This window comes from Pteropus medius, unplaced genomic scaffold, assembly GCF_902729225.1.
Source record: "Pteropus medius unplaced genomic scaffold, Ma_sr-lr_union100, whole genome shotgun sequence".
Taxonomy (NCBI): Eukaryota; Metazoa; Chordata; class Mammalia; order Chiroptera; family Pteropodidae; genus Pteropus; species Pteropus medius.
The window spans coordinates 355,413-372,729 of record NW_024351732.1 but is presented as its reverse complement, the minus strand read 5'-3'; the positions used below and the strand labels follow the sequence as shown (position 1 = coordinate 372,729).

The 17,317-nt window shown below is 34.0% G+C and overlaps 1 protein-coding gene and 1 pseudogene across 14 annotated transcripts in view; both read left to right on the top strand.

The window, feature by feature from the left end:
- Positions 1 to 15,246, top strand: part of ZNF569 (zinc finger protein 569) — a 41,267-nt gene extending 26,021 nt beyond the window's left edge. For 9 of the 14 annotated variants that reach the window (XM_039846252.1, XM_039846249.1, XM_039846246.1 and 6 more), the window contains 3 exons: positions 3,411 to 3,537; positions 3,839 to 3,934; positions 10,724 to 15,246. In XM_039846252.1, the coding sequence (XP_039702186.1) occupies positions 3,411 to 3,537; positions 3,839 to 3,934; positions 10,724 to 12,549 (2,049 nt within the window). In that variant the 3' untranslated portion in view covers positions 12,550 to 15,246. Of the gene's footprint in view, positions 1 to 1,588; positions 1,777 to 3,363; positions 3,538 to 3,838; positions 3,935 to 10,723 lie in introns of those variants that run through there. The other 5 variants (XM_039846257.1, XM_039846253.1, XM_039846259.1 and 2 more) reach the window with 2 other exon arrangements.
- Positions 2,160 to 2,278, top strand: LOC120588993 (uncharacterized; annotated as a pseudogene).
- Positions 15,247 to 17,317: the final 2,071 nt, after the last annotated feature.

Sequence of the window (17,317 nt, the reverse complement as noted above, 5' to 3'; positions counted from 1 at the left end):
ATGCGAGTAAAGTCAATTTGTTCTTACCATCTCTGATGAATCCAAATAAATTTTTCGCTCCAGTGATGTGCTGGAACTTCTCTGCTGGAGACCTGGACTTTCACAAAGGCTCTGTCATCCATGTGTGATTGTCTAAGACAGTTTTTTCAGGGGTTCCTGGAACATGGCCAAGAGGGACTAAAATTGGTTCATGGGCCACTGCTGAGTCCACATCTGGGACTGAGGTCTGTATGTCTATTATCCATCCAATGCATGTGTTGACAATACTCTTCCTAAGTCCCTTGACATATAGTGCTGGATCCCACAGCTCCCACAAAGGTACTTTTGGACATGGATGGATGCCAAATTGTTGTTGTGGGGAAGGAGGAAGCAAATGAGGGATGTCTTTCAGTCATAATTGCCTTTGGTTTCTTAAATCTATTTAATTCAAAGGCCTTGATCTTCAGCAGAAAAGGGTTCCAAAAGAGGATTTCCCATGTCCCATAGCCTACTCTGAACCTTTTGTGTTAGTGGATGTTTATGTTCATGGAGTCCTTTTAGGATCTAGAAATAAATTCTTAGAAACAGTGATTGTGAATTAGATCCTGGTTATTTCTTATCTCACCTATCTCCCATAGAAATTTCTCAAAGGGCAAGAAATATGGACAGAGCTCCCTTTGTTATAGTGCTGTTGAAGATTTTTTTTTGTATAGTTACATTCTTTTGGACACCAGTTTTTAACTAGGAAAAATGTGTTATATTTCTAATATTCAAATCACATCGTTTTTGCTTATACGTCAGAAGAATGGTGTCGTAAGGGGTCCCCTTGATCCCTCCCCTTGAGAGTACAAGTTGAACAGCTATAATCCAACAGAAGATTTCCAGCCTAACACAAAAACACTTCTGAGAGATCTGCACATCAAAGCATCCGAAGGTGGGCAAATTGGGGCAAACAGGGAGGACAGAGACAGGTGCCATGGACACAGCCTAGAACTTGCTGTGAAACTTGGGGAGAGGGGAGGAATAAGGTTGGTGTGTGCACTTTTTGTAGCCCTGAGCATTTCTGTCTGAGTGATCAGCATATACTACAGTGGAACCAGTGATAAGGGCAGAGATGCTACAGCTATGTACAAACAGAAGGAGAATGGGGTCGTGGAGCCAGGCTGCCTCCCCTGACCTTCCCTGAGCTCTCCTCCCCTCAGCCTCCCAGAGCTAGCAGTGGGCCCCCAGGGAATCTGCAGCACCGAGTGTCAAGATACAGAGCAGGGAGTCTGCAGCCCCAGGAACTGAGGAGACAGCTTCTCAGTGGCAGACACACACTGTAGCTGGTCCTAGTGATGGGTGGAGATACAGAGGTGAGGCAGCTGAAGCCTGGCAGTCACCATTACTGGGAGGAAAACAGCCACAACCACACCAGCAGCTTCTCCCAGCCCACCCCACCCCTACCTGGCAGAGGCATCTGAGATACTTCAGGCACCACAACACTGCATCTGGCTCTGGGTCAGCACCATGAGTTCAGGAGCTCTTCAGGGGCTTGGACCCAAAACCCCGCTGCCCACACATTTTCCCACGGGAATAAAGCAGTCTTTTTTTTTTTTTTTTTACACAGCAGAGATCTGGGAGGCCTGGGCAGTGCAGGAGACTTGTGTACTACCTACTGGAAAACAAAAGAAAAACCTCTTCTTATCAACCTACTGAAGAGGGATTACTCTTAAAAATATTTTTTTGAAAAGCAGAGTTCATTCCCGTAAATGCCTATGTGGAGAAATAATCCATCAAATACCATGAACAACCCAGGTAACAAGCCAGCTCAGAAAGAAAATGAAAAACCTCCAGAAAGTAAACGTAAAGATATAGAAATATGTGATTTAAATGACAAAGAATTCAAGATTACTGTTCTGAAAAAACTCAATAAGGTACAAGAAAACTCAAATTGGCAGTTTAATGAACTAAGAAATAAAATCAGTGAATGAAAAGAATACTTTACCAAAGAGATTGAAAATTAAAAAATAACCAAATAGAAATTCCGGAGCTGAAGAACTCAAAGACATGAAGAATGAAATAGCGACTTAGGAAACAAAGTGGACCAGATGAAGGAAAGAATTAGTGATATCAAAGATGGAAATCTGGAAATGATTAGGCTGGAAGAAGAGAGAGACTTGAGAGTTAAAAAAAAATGAGTCTGTGGCCATGCTGCACTGAACAAGCCCGATCCCATCTGATCTCGGAAGCTAAGCAGGATCGGTCCTGGTTGGTACTTGGATGGGAGACCACCTAGGAAGACCAGGTGCTATAGGCGTAAAAAATAAAAGAATAAGGGATTGTAAACTGACAAGATCCTTGCAATCTGAGAGGTCAACCAAGAGTTGCCTCGCCTAAAAAATAAAAATAAATAAATGAATAAATAAATGAACAAATATATAAAATGAAAGAATTCTACAAGAACTATCTGATTCCATCAGAAAGAGCAATATAAGAACAATAAAGGATACCAGAAGAAGAAGATGGGGAGAAGGAAACAGAGAGCCTGTTCAAGCAAATAATGAGAACTGAACTAATGGAAAGAACTAATGGAAAGAACTAGATCCTCGAATTCAAGAAGCAAACAAAAAATTTAATTATCTCAATCCAAAAAGGCCTTCTCCAAGGCACATTATATTAAAACTGTAAAAAATTAATGGCAAACAAATCATACTGCTTTGAAGCAATTTGTCACCATCTCATTTGCGAAACACATTCTAAAGCATTATTGATGTTTTCTCATAGTTCTGCTTGTAACTGTAGTTCAAAGCACTAGAAAACTTAATAAATCTTTTTTCTTCCGTTGATATTTATATGATTCTGTCTATAGCCCTCTTTTTTAAATATATGTGAACTCTGAGCAGCCATATCCCATTTTCATGGCTGCTGACACCTAGTATAGGCTTAGGAACAATAATAAAATCCTCATTTCATTGTAGACTTCTTGTGCAATGAATATGTCCATCTGCTAAATCAATGTATATCTCTAGTTGAATGTTCTACCATACTACAAATTTTCTATATCCTTCTCTCCCTGCTTTGCTTCCATCCAAATCTTGGTTTCATTTTTTTCCTGCCTCATTGAATCACAGGCATCTAGTGAGTTCCCAAATGAGTAACTTGAGTAAAGTTGTATATTCCCCCCATTTTCCACACTCAGTATAAATTGGTGCCTAAAATCTCTTTAACCTTTGGTGGTTATTAAAGATATGCACTTGCTAATTTAGTAAATGAACATAAACCGACAAGATGTTGGTAATGTTTTTTTCTTTTAGACGATTACAAAACTAGGTAAGTTTTTTTTTTTAAAACCTTTTACCTGTGCATACCGTGAGAACACAGTTCAATATGTTTTGCCCACAGCATCTAAGGTGGATGACTTCAGATTGAGTAGGAGTGTGTTGTTACAGGGAACAGTGACATTCAAAGATGTGGCTATTGACTTCACCCAGGAAGAATGGCAGCAGTTGGATCCTGCTCAAAGGAACCTGTACCGGAATGTGATGCTAGAAAATTATAACAACTTAATCACAGTGGGTAAGGGTAGTTTCCTGTATAACCCAAATTCTGGGAGTAAAGTCGCTTTTTTCCCCAATTTTCTGAAGTGTGTGGAACCTTTAAGTATTAGAGTGAATATGGCCTTTGCTTACATGAATGTGCATGCTGTGGCTTTCAAAACAAAAAGTCCTCCTTGGTTATGATTCACAGGGCAACATCCCCAGAAACCACATTTTTCTTGTCCTTCAGAAAGCCTGGTTTCCTTGTGCCGGCCTAAATTCTTGAGTGATTCTTTGTTCTAGTATTTATGCCTAAGCCTTATGTCATTTCCCTTTGGCAGGCTATCCATTCACCAAACCTGATGTGATTTTCAAGCTGGAACAAGAAGAAGAACCCTGGGTGGTAGAGGAAGAAGTGTTAAGGAGACACTGTCCAGGTTAGTGGGAGGGAACCAGGCAAGAGAGGAGGGGCTGGAAACTTTTAATGGTTAATCTGTGAATAGTCGATTCCTCTGAAATGATCTTCAAAGATATTTTCTTAAAGACTGTAGACTTTGATAGTGACAATCAGTGCGATTTCTTTATAAATTTAAGATGTTATTTCTAAATAAGATGCTTCTTTCCTCAGAACTTCTTTCCAAGGAACTTAAAAGATCAGTTGACCTGTTTACCTGCGTGTTACATATCAATATTTCCTAACACATTTCCAGCTTTACTTTGATAATCATTGTGTTTTGGTCATCTTTCATGTGTCTGCCCACCCTTTTACATAAGATCCTTTCTTTTTTGCTTTCACATATTCATGGAATTATAGTTGTTCAAATAAACCTGTTAACAGTTATAGTTCTTTACTTTCTGCTTTCTTTTGTTCCTTTCATCGTGAATACCTTAGCATCATATTTTGTGCCCATAATCATACTTCCCACTATATTTTTAGCTTTTGTGCCCATACTACAGAAATAGCTACAACCCTTTCACTTCAAGAAAAGTTTTAAATACCATGCTATTTTTATCTTAACTCCCATTTTCTGCTACATTTGTCATGTATGTATACTCATATTTGTGTGTATGCATGTGATATGTGTATACACACATACATATATGTACATGCATATATATACATGCATACACATACATATATAAAATATACGTATTTCTAATTTGATAGATATTTCCAAGTACAAAATAACTTATGGTAGTTTGAATTTGCATTTCCTTCATTACAAGGGATGGCAAACAAACCTTTTCATATGTTTAAAATCTATATTTCTTTGTGAACAATTTGTGTCTTTTGCCCTTTTTTCTGTTGAGTTCTTAATTTTTATGAACTCAACATATTAATGTGATTACCCCATTATCTATATGTTTTTCTAGTATTTTTTCACAATTGGTCATTTGAAGTACAATTCCTCTTTGAAGTACTTTTACCCACCTTGAGTTTTTTAATGTTCATGTAGTTACAGTCTTTTCTTATTTACCATGATTTTTTTCCTTTTATATAAATGGGTAAATTATGTTTATTTCATAATGATTCATTCTCACTCTTTTACTATGAATTTAAATAATTGTTCTTTTTCAGGCTTTGAAGTCAATCTTACATTGGTTTCATAAATAGAATTTGGAAGCTTTTCTTCATGTTCTGGAACACTTATAATAGCATTAGCATATAAGTCCCTTAAAATCTTGGATTATTTTACCTGTTGAACTATTTGGACCATGCGGACTATTGAATGAAGGCTCTTTGACAGCTTTTTTTTTTTTTTTACTATTCCTTTTATAACTTCAGTGTAGGTTTTTTTCTCTTTTGGTATTACTTTTTGATAATAAGTTATATTTTTCCAGAAAATTACATTTAATCCTGATTTTCAAGTTAATTTTAACAAATTTGAATAACATAACTTTCATAAATATTTGTTTTCTCTGTATCTGTAAAAGTTTACTATATATTGATGTTCCAGGGTCATCTGTTATATTTAACAATTTATTTCATCTGTATTTTCAAATCTGTTATTATAAAATTACCCATAGTGTTCTTTTCTTATTTGTTTTCTATTCTGCAAATTTCTCAGCCAGTCTTATCAAATATTGGCTCTCCTTCATTCTCTGTATTCTACTTCTGGGACTCCTATTAAGTAGATTCTAGACCTTTTTATTTTTCCTACATATATATTGTTTTTCATTTCCTTTGCTATTTTCTACTTTCCTACCTCTCTGTATTGCCTTCTCAGTAATTACTTCAGATATATCTTCTCGTTTACGAATTCTCTCTTCAACTGTTTTTATTTGTCTTTTTAATTCATTCATTTAAAAATTTTGTTCTCAATAGTAGTGTTTTATATTTTTAGACATTCCTTTTTTTTGCCATGTTTTTTCACATCTTTCTTGTCCTTTCTAATTATTTCTGTGTTTTGTTCAGCTTTGTTTCTATCCTTTGCTTCTTTAAAAATACATCACTCTTCTGTATTTTGTATCTAACAGTTCTAATATTTTAAGTCCTTAGGTTTAAATATCTCGTTTTCAGTGACTCACTTATTGTACTTGCTTCTTCACATGCTTGATGATTGCCGATGGTGAATTCAAATTTTAAAATCTTAATTTCTGATGTTATTGTCCTAAATTGGGTTGCTTTCTTCTAAAGATGATTTGCATGTATGTTTGGTGGATGCCAGCAGCCATTACCAAGAGAGGACCAGCTAAATATTCTTTGAGGGTCCTTACTTTTTGTAGGAACCTCAGTTGAGTTTCTCTTCCTTATTGCTGGTCCAAGGCTTATGCTTCAGTTAAACAGGACTTCTGTTTGCATAGATACACAAGTCAGATCCATTCTCTAGCTTGCTTTCTAATTTTCTCTCTCAGTCCTGGTTTTGGATACTAGTTATTTATTTTTGTTTTGTTCACTTTTGAATGTATGTGTTGCTCAGATGTGGTTGATGGACAGTATTGAGGTATTCTGAGATGATTTATGCTACTTCCTATAAGCCCAGTTATTCATCGTTTTTTCATTATCTTGTTGTTTTGCAATGTGTGGTTACACCACCATAATTTCAATACTAAAAGTCCTAACTAGTCTCTCTCTGTCTTTTTTCCCCCCAATTGCATGGTGTTCTTTGTTCCAGGTGGCTTTATTATTTTCATTTCTTTCCTCAGTCTGCCAGTAAATTTTTTTTTAATCCTCTTATGTTTTCTTATTGTTTCTTCCTCATGTATTTATATTGTGAACTCCTGATTCATAGGTGCTATTTTCATTAAGTTTTTTCATTCATGACAATATATTTAGTCAGGATTTTCATTTAGTATGTGTCGTAATGGTTTTCACTTATATTTTTGTCTGCTTTCTTTATATCATATTTCTATTCTTTTTTTTCTCTTGTAATACTTTTTATAGATCTGATTCCAGCACCTTGTCATTTTTGAGTGAGGATAGTTCTATCTTGACCTGCTTTAAAGAAAGGTGATGTCGAGGAAGGAAAATGAGTGCTGTATGATCTAAAGTAGAGATTAGCAAACTGTGACTTGTAGGGCAGCCACTTGTTTTTATAAATAAACTTTCATTGGAACACAGCCACACCCATTTACATCTTGTCTGACTGCTTTAACATTACAACAGCAAAGTCGAATAGTTGTGTCAAAAACTATATGATCTATGAACACACAATGTAAATATATATATGCCTTACTGTTAAAGTGTATGGCTGAAACTTGTTGGATTTCGTTAACTAATGTCACCATAAATTAGAAAAAATTATTTAATTTAAAAAAAACCTATATGATCTACAAAGCCTAAATTATTTACTATCTGACCCTTTAAGAAAAAATTTGTCAACTCGATGTATATGAATGCACCTGTGCTTCATAATTGAAGCCCTTTATTTTATATGGTTATATGTGTAGAAGTATGGTTAGGCTTTTTCTTCTCATCCAAAAGGGAACTGCAGCTGCAAGTCTTCTCATAATTGAATCTTACACTCTCACCCCAGTAGACTTGTTCCTGAAAAGATAGCACTTCAGAATGTTTCCTTGTTCAGTCCTGGCTTCTCTGACATATCTTGGAATATCAAGTCTCCTGTAACCAGTCTACACTCCCAAATTTCAATGTTATATTCAAAGGATAATTAATTCTGCCATTCAAGATGTGTTATACATTTCAACACTGTCAGCTGCTTGTTCTGCCCATGATCAGCATGAACAGCTTTTTTTTTTTTAGAGTCTTTCTTCCTCTGTTCTAGCCTTCACTGTATTTGTCAACACTAACCCATTTAATATCATTTGTGCTACAGCCACCGCAAAGGAATCAATAACTTCACTCTTGTAAAGAGGAAAATAGATCAGATACTTTTTCATTCTATCATTTAAAACATGGAGTCTTTTCTGTAACATTAGATATTTTCATCTTGCCTTTGGAGTTCTTTTTCACTTCTGTTTGTATAGTACCGAATCCTACCTTCTTCCTCAACATCTTTTGCTTAACTGAGCTTTTCTTTTTCTCCTAATCGAAGTGACTCAAAAGCTTAATATTCCACTGCCTTTTTTACATTTATAGTCTGCAACCAGGTCTCTAACTTTACCTGCTTTACCACTTCATGAGAATTTTTCCCTTACATAATTCTCAGTGTGGCAGAGAGGGAGTATCATCTCCATTTTCCTATCTAGGAGCTAAGCAGCAACAGGGGACTGTATGTCTCACCCTTCGGTATGTAGAATTTCACTTATTCTCTCTATGCTTAGCCAGTTCCTTTTCTCCATATTCCTCTGCTTGGTGTCCCTGACTCTAGAGCCTTTCAGCTTCCATTTTGTTTTTAGAGTAATCTTTCATCTTCTCTGGGGTAGAGGAATGGTCTTTGTCTTTGTCAGTTTATACCTTTTTTCTTTATCTCATATTAGTGTAATTTTAGATGTGATCATAGATAAATTCATGTATTTATTATACCATATTTAAGCTCAATTTCTCACTCTTTGTTTCTCTTCCTGCTCACTATACTTACTCCCTATCCAATTATGGTAGATAGGCTCTTTCAGTTTTATGTTCCAACTCTTTCATGTTTATCTTCTAGTTGTTTGTTCTTGTTTATTAATTACTGCTTTGTTATAACAATTTTATTTATTTATTAAAATACATAATACATGCTTATAGTACAGTTTTTTAGGTGCAAGGTTATATATCGAAAAGTAATTATTCTTCTCTTACTCATTTTCCCTCTATGGTGACAACCCCTAGCATCATTCTCCTTTGAGCTATTACTTGTAATTTCAAACATTCTTATTGAAACCACTTTAGGTTAATAGGTTAGCTTGAGAGTAATTGTCATCTTTGCAGTTGAATGTTCTTTTCCAAGAATAGAATATTCCTTTGTCTTAGTTTCCTAGGGTTGCCATTACAAAGTACCACAAATTAGGTGCTTAGAATAACAGAAATTTATTCTCACAATTCTGGAGGCTAAAAATACTAAACCAAAGTGTCAGCAGGGCAATGCTCCCTCTGAAACCTGTAGGAGAAGGACCCTTCCCTGCCTCTTTCAGCTTCTGGTAACCCCAGACATTCCTTGACTTATAGCATCATAGCTCCAGTGTTTTGTCCTCACATGGTGTTCTCCCTGTCTATCTCTTTGTGTGACATTCTTTTTATAAGAACACCAGTCATATTGGAGTAGGGTATCCCCTATGATCTCATTTTAACTAATTACATCTGCAATGACCCAATTTCCAAATAACTTCACATTTCCAAGGTACTGGGGATTAGGACTTCAGCATGTCTTTTTTAGGGGGGTGGTGGGGGCACACAGTTCAACTCATAACACTTTCTAATTGTTCAAATCTGTGTGTGTATTTTAAAGTTTTCTTATAATTTTGGGATATTTCTTATTAAATTTTTCCCCAGATTTTTCATATTTTTGTAGCATTTGTACCTGTAGTCTTCTTTTATGTTTTTGTAAATAGTTGTTTGTATAGGTGAGAGTTATTGAAACTGAATACTTACTGTATGTAGTGAATTTAATTAGTTTCTTACTTATAATAATTTTACAATTGACTCGATATTGCAGGTAAATCATTTTACTGTTAACAAGTAACATTAATTTTACCTTTCCTTTTCAACTTCTTATACCTCTGATTTTTCCATATTTAATGTACTATCCAATACTGTAATAATAGTGGTATAATATTCATCTTCCTCACTTTAACGTGATTGCTTTGAGATTTTTTCCATTAAGTATGGTGCTGGTGTATAAGTTGTACTGTACTTAAGTCAAATAAGTGTCTGTCTAGTCCCAGTTTATAAAGAGTTTTTTAATGGAAAATAGATACTGAATTTTATCATTAAATATCTTTGTAAATTGTTACTTGAATTCTCACTTTTGACCTATTGATATATTTACTTATAGTAATGGATTTTTTTTATATTGCAACATAGTTATATTCCTGCGGGGGCGGGGGGGGGAATCTCAGGTATGATATAGCTTATATTTAATGTGCTTCTGGATCACTTATTTTTCTTCTGAGTCATTTTGACATTTTATGTAAAATTTTTACATTGATATTCATAAGTGAAATTTGCATATAGTTTGCTTTTTTGGTTGTCATCTTTGTCAGGTTTGGTATTACTATTATTTGTTTCATCACATGAAATTAAGAATTCTTCTCTTTTCGTCTTTGGTAACATTTTACATAGCATGAGAGCTGTCCATTAAATGTTTGTTAAAATTTCAGGTTAATCTCTCTGGGCCTTTCCTATTTGTTTTGTTTTTTAATTTTTCTATTTATTTTGTGGAAATTGGCCTATGTAGGTTTTCTATATCTTACAGAGTCAATTTGGTCATTTATATTTTCCAGAAAGTTATCATGTCATTTTGTGAAAGTGTATTTCAATAGTGTCTTGCAAAATAGTTTTATTATGTATTTTTAACTACTTGTCTGTTTTTTTCTTTATCATTATTCCTTCTTACTTTATTTGTAAATTCTACATTCTCTTTTATGTATCCAACAATTTTTCTGTTTTCTTTCAAATCTCACTTAAAAGCAATCAAAGCTATACTTATAAATGTCTGCCTCTACTCTTATTTGCTTTCCTGAAATTTTCTAAAGTTTAGGAATAAAAGTTTTATGTACCTGGAATTTGCTTAATAGTGGTAAACTAGGCCTTAAGCCAGTCCTATAATAGCAAGTTTTTCGAAATCTTGATGTTATAATAATGGAAAAAATTAAAAGTAATACTTATTTGCAATCTATTCTAGGAGAAATATGGGGACTTGATGAGCATCATAATATCCAGCACAGACTTTTGACACAACTTGAAGATAAAGTCACAAAAACACTGACTGAAGGAAAAGTCAATGAATGGCATAAGAAATTTGCAAATGCATTTTCTCCAAACTCAGACTTTTTTCCTTCCAGTCACAATCTCTATGATTATAACTTATTTGGAAAGTGTTTAGAACATAATAATTTTGACTGTCATAATAATGAAAGAATCCTTATAAGAAAGGGATACTGTGAATATAGTGAACCTATAAAGTCATTTGGCAATAGCTCATCTCATTTTGTAATAACCCCCTTTAAGTGTAATCATTGTGGAAAAGGATTCAGTCAAACCTTGGATCTTATCAGACACCTGAGAATTCATACTGGAGAAAAACCTTATGAATGTAAAAAATGTAGAAAAGCCTTCAACCACAAGGAAAAACTTCTTAAACATCATAAAATTCACAGTAGGGAGCGGTCTTATGAGTGTAACGAATGTGGGAAATCTTTCATTAAAATGTCAAATCTCATTAGACATCAAAGAATTCATACTGGAGAGAAACCCTATGCATGTAAAGAGTGTGGGAAATCCTTCAGCCAAAAATCAAATCTCATTGATCATGAAAAAATTCATACTGGAGAGAAACCTTATGAATGTAATGTGTGTGGAAAAGCATTCAGCCAGAAGCAAAGCCTCATTGCACATCAGAAAGTTCATACTGGAGAAAAACCTTATGCATGTAATGAATGTGGTAAAGCGTTCCCTCGAATTGCATCCCTTGCCCTTCATATGAGAAGTCATACAGGAGAAAAACCTTATAAATGTGATAAATGTGGAAAAGCCTTCTCTCAGTTTTCCATGCTTATTATACATGTGAGAATTCATACAGGTGAGAAACCCTATGAATGTAAAGAATGTGGAAAATCCTTTTCTCAAAGCTCAGCCCTTACTGTACATATGAGAAGTCATACTGGTGAGAAACCCTATGAATGTAAGGAATGTAGAAAAGCCTTCAGCCACAAGAAAAACTTCATTACACACCAAAAGATTCATACTAGAGAGAAACCTTATGAATGTAATGAATGTGGAAAAGCATTCATTCAGATGTCAAATCTCATTAGACACCAGAGAATTCACACTGGAGAAAAACCCTATATATGTAAGGAATGTGGCAAAGCCTTTAGCCAGAAATCAAATCTCATTGCTCATGAAAAAATTCATTCTGGAGAGAAACCCTATGAATGTAATGAATGTGGTAAAGCCTTCAGCCAAAAGCAAAATTTTATTACACATCAGAAAGTTCACACTGGAGAGAAACCTTACGATTGTAATAAATGTGGTAAAGCCTTCTCTCAGATTGCATCCCTTACGCTTCATCTGAGAAGTCACACAGGGGAAAAGCCTTACGAATGTGATAAATGTGGGAAAGCCTTCTCTCAGTGCTCATTGCTTAATTTGCATATGAGAAGTCATACAGGTGAGAAGCCCTATGTGTGTAATGAATGTGGAAAAGCTTTCTCTCAAAGAACCTCCCTTATTGTACACATGAGAGGTCATACAGGTGAAAAACCCTATGAATGTAATAAATGCGGAAAAGCCTTCTCCCAAAGTTCATCCCTTACTATACATATACGAGGTCATACAGGTGAGAAACCCTTTGACTGTAGTAAATGTGGAAAAGCCTTCTCTCAGATCTCATCACTTACGCTTCATATGAGAAAACATACAGGTGAAAAGCCTTATCATTGTAATGAGTGTGGTAAAGCTTTCAGCCAAAAGTCACACCTTGTTAGACATCAGAGAATTCATACTCATTAGAAATAGAAACACTATGAATATTTGAATATGGAAAAGACTTCAGTAGGTATTAACACCTCCTTGCACATTACATAATTGGTTCTAGAGTGGAAATAATGCGAGAAAGCCTATTGAAGAAGTCACACATTTACGAAACAATTCTTACCAAGGTTACAAATTGTATAATGAAAAAGCTTATCATCAAAAACCTTTAGACATCTATTGATGATATTCTCCCTAAAACTAGAAATAAGATATCTGCTTATCAACATATTTGAGCTCCTAGCCAATGGATTAGCAAGAAAAGGAAGATTGGGAAAAAAGAGAAACTATAAAAATAGCCTTTTTATGAGAAATAATTAGAAAGTGTGTTGATATGAAATATCTCAGAATAAACAAGGCATTATATATAGTTATAAAACATTTCAAAGGACACAAAAAAACACCTTAAAATTTAGAAAAATAACACTCTGAAAAGACTTAACATTATAAAATATATAAATTGTTTCTCAAATCTCTAAGTTTATAAAGTACTTCAACTCAGCATTCACCAGTTAGTTATACTTTAAGAATTTCAAACTGATTCAAAATTTTATATTTTAATGTAAATGACTACACATGGCTGAAGAAAATGTGAAAAGTAAAACAAAGACAGTCACTAGATATCACATACTTAAAGCTGGTGTAATTTAAACAGTGTTCTTCATGAGTAAACAAATCAGTGGAAACAAATCGAGGATTGTAGGAAAGAGAAGTGGGAATTTTGTATATGATAGTGCTATGGAAATAATTGAAGAAAAGATAGCCTATTCAATAAATGGAAGACATATTAATGAAAAATTATATACATATATACATATATAAATTAAAATCCAAGTAGATTGAAGAACAGAATATAAAAAGCAAATTCTTAAACTATAATGAAATATTTTAGAGTAACAGGATTTCTTTAAAAACAAATATGGAATAATCAATTCTATTTTGGTTTATTGGTTTCAGAGGCACCCACACATGTCCACAAAGATATGTCTGTCTACTATGTCTAGGATGTTCACTGCATCATGGTTTGTATTACTCTAAATTAGATATAAATTTCTCTTAGTAGAAGGGTAAATCCATATGATGTGATTATTTCTGTGATAGAGTACAGTATTTAGCAAATACAAATTTGACATAGAGATACAGGGATAGAGCACAGTATATAATAAGTAAAAAGTACAATAAAATATATTTGTGTAAATATTATAAAATAATGCAAAGAACAGTACTGCGTTTACCATGGATCCATATATGACCATGGGTCCCACTTTCAGGAAGTGAAAAAGGTTTGGAGGGAGTAGTTATATTTATCTGTAATATTTCTTAAAGAATGAAACAAATATGACAGGTACCATCTGGTTGTAAAAATTATGTTGCTTTTTGGGGGATATTCTTTTTTGCCTTTCTTTATTACCCATTTCTCTAATAAAGAATCAAATGGGTTCAAGAAACCTAGACCTATAGAAACCATTTTTAAATGGATTCTTATTTTTTATTAGATACTAACACTTACAGAAAATTTTCTTTGCTATTACACAAACCAAACCTGAATTAAAATGCTTTGCTTACCATGTCCTCATAATGTTAGGGTAATAAAAATCAGTATCTAACATTTGTTTGAGGCCATTTTTTTTTAATTTAAATTTTTATTACAAACAAGTATTTTTCTAGTTGAAAGTAGTAAAGAAACAAAAATAATTCAGTTGTTGGGATAACTGATTCTACATTTGGGTGAAAAAAATCTACATTTGAGTTGGTTTCGGATTGAGAGGAAGAGATCATTTGTGCATACTATAAAAAGTGATTCTAACATGTCAAGCCAAGGATAGTTACCAACATAAGAGAAGAAGCGATTTTAATGTACCTCAACAAAGGTTTCTTTGGATTCCGGATCTTTAAGTGAGGATGCAGGTGCTGGCAATTTAAATGTGTCATGTAAGGACTCAGTGGATGTGAAAGGTCACTTCCTGTACCACAGCTGTTCTACAATGAGGCCTTTCAAGTATTTTTGGTACTCAAATTTCCTTGTCTATGAATAGTCCATTTATATGTTTTGTCTATTTTTTTCTACTGGGACTTCCAAAAGATGTTTTTATTTAGAAATAGATTTATAGAAAGCTGTAGAAGTAACACCATATAGTACTATTTAGTTTGTGTACCTTACAACCAGTTTTCCCTAATGGTAATATCTTGCATTACTATAGTACAGTATCGAATTTGACACTGGTACAATCCACAGAACTTACTATATTTCACTGGTTTTACATGCACTTGTGTATGTGTGGCTATACAATTTTATCTCGTGTAAATTTGTGTAACTACCACCACATCAAGCTAAAGAACTTGCAGTGTCACAGAGATCCCTTATTCTATCCCTTTGTAGTTGTCTCCATTCTTTCACTGCCTGCTCCCCACTCTTAAACCCTGGCAAAGAGTGTTTTATAAATGGAATCATATGCTATAGAACCTTTTGAGATTGGCTTTTTTTCACTCAACATAATTCCCTTGAGATCAATCCCAGTTTTTCAGGTACAATAATTTATTCCTTTGGGGTGGGGGGTGTTTTCCAAGTAAAGATATACCACGATTTCTTTAATCATTCAGCCATTGAATGACATCTGTGTTGTTTCCAACTTTTGGTTATTACAAATAAAACTGCTATGAACATTTGCCATCTTATTGGTTGTTTTATTTGTTTTCTACTTTTTTTTCTTCCTGTTTCACTTCATTTTTTACTATGGGTTACTTAAGCATTTTTTTTAAAGAATTTTACTTTATAGAGTTCTTAAGTATATTTCTTTGTACAGATGTTTAGTGTTCGCTCTAGGTATTACATTATACATACGTAACTTACCATGGTCTACTTCTGTCACCATTTAACCAGTTTAAAACCTTTTATCTCAACTGAGGTCCTTTAATTTCCCTACTTTATTGTATAATTGTTTTAAATATTTCCTGTATACCTTAAGAACTACATAAGATATCATTTTTGCTTGAAAGATCTAATATTAGAAATCAGTAGGAGATAGTCTATTAAATGTGCCCATATTTTTACTGTTATTTTTTCCTCATTCCTGATAGTCCATGTTTCCTTTATCATTTCTCTTGTTAAAGAACTTCCTCTAGCTATTCTTTATTTATTTAGGCTTAAACAACAAGCATTCATTTCTCACAGTTCTGAAGGCTGGAAATTCAAGATCAGGATGCCAGCATGATAAATTTCTGTGAAAGCCTTTACCCTGGTTACAGATGACCATCTTTTAGTTGTATCTTCACAAGGTTGAGTATTATTGGCAGTAATGGATCAGATTATCAGAAAATCAGAATAATGCTAGTTAAAATCCATTGCTGGGACCCACCATCAATATCTGATTCAGTAAATAGGTTTGAGGTGGAGCCCAGGAATTTGCATTTCTAACAAGTTCCCAAGTAGTGCCAATGAAGCCGGTCCAGGATAACACTTTGAGAACCATTGCTCCAGGGGATAATATCTGTGGCTTTTTTTGTGGATTGTTTGTACTCCCAACCCCCCAAATTCATATGCTTAACCCACAATGTGATAGTATTAGGAACTAGGGCTTTTGGAAGGTAATTAGTTCATGAGGGTGAAACTCTCATTAATGGGATAATGCCCTTATAAGAACACAAAACTTGCTTTCTCTCTCTACCTTGTTCCTCTATAACAGTGCTATTATTTCTTTCAAGAATTTTTTGTCTTTAAGTTTTCTGAAGTTTGATTATAATATTTCTTGGCATACATTTCATTGGATTTATCTTGTTTGGGGTTTGCTCAGCTTTAATCTACAGGGGCCCCCTTGAAATTCCGTATGAATTTGAGGAATTACTTTTCCAATCTGAAAAAAAGACTATTAGAATATTGATAGGGATTACGTTGAATCTGAACTCTGTCCCCAAAATTCATATGTTGAATCCCTAACCCACAATGTGACTGTATTTTGAGATTTAAGTAGTAAATTAAGTTTAAACGAGGTCATAAGGGTGAAGCTCTAATTCAATAGGTATGATGTTCTTATAAGAAGAAGAAACACCAGAAATTTGCACACACAGAGAGAAGGCCATGTAAGAAAATTGCCATCTGTAAGCCAAGGAGAGGAATTTCAGAAGAAATCAAACCTTGATGTTGGATATCCAGCCTCCAGAACTGTGAGAAATAAATTTCTGTTGTTTAAGCTATCCAGTCTGTGGTATTTTGTTATGGCAGCTGTAATAGACTAACAAAAAATGTCTTCTAATCCATGAAAATGGGGATGTCTTTCCATTTAATTATGTCTTTAAAATTTTATTCAGCAATGTTTTATAGTTTTCAGTCTACATGTCTTTTGCTTCCTCAGTTAAATTTATTCCTAAATGTTTTATTTTTTTGAATGCTATTACAAATAGAATTGTTTTCTTAATTTCCTTTTGGGATTAATTGCTGGTGTATAGAAACAACTTATTTTTATTAGCTGTGGTATTATTTTTGAGGGAATACTTTGAGATTTTATATAAATAGAAGCATGACATCTGCAAATAGAGATAGTTCAACTCCATTTTTCCAATTTGGATGCCCTTTATTAATTTTTCTTGACTAATTTTTTTCTGGCTAGGACTTCCAGTACAATGTTGAATACAAGTGGTGAAAGCAGACATTCTTGTTGCTCCTGATGTTAGAAAGATTTCAGACTTTTACCATTGGGAATGATGTTAGCCATGGGTTTTTCATTAATTTCCTTTATTATGTTAAAAAATT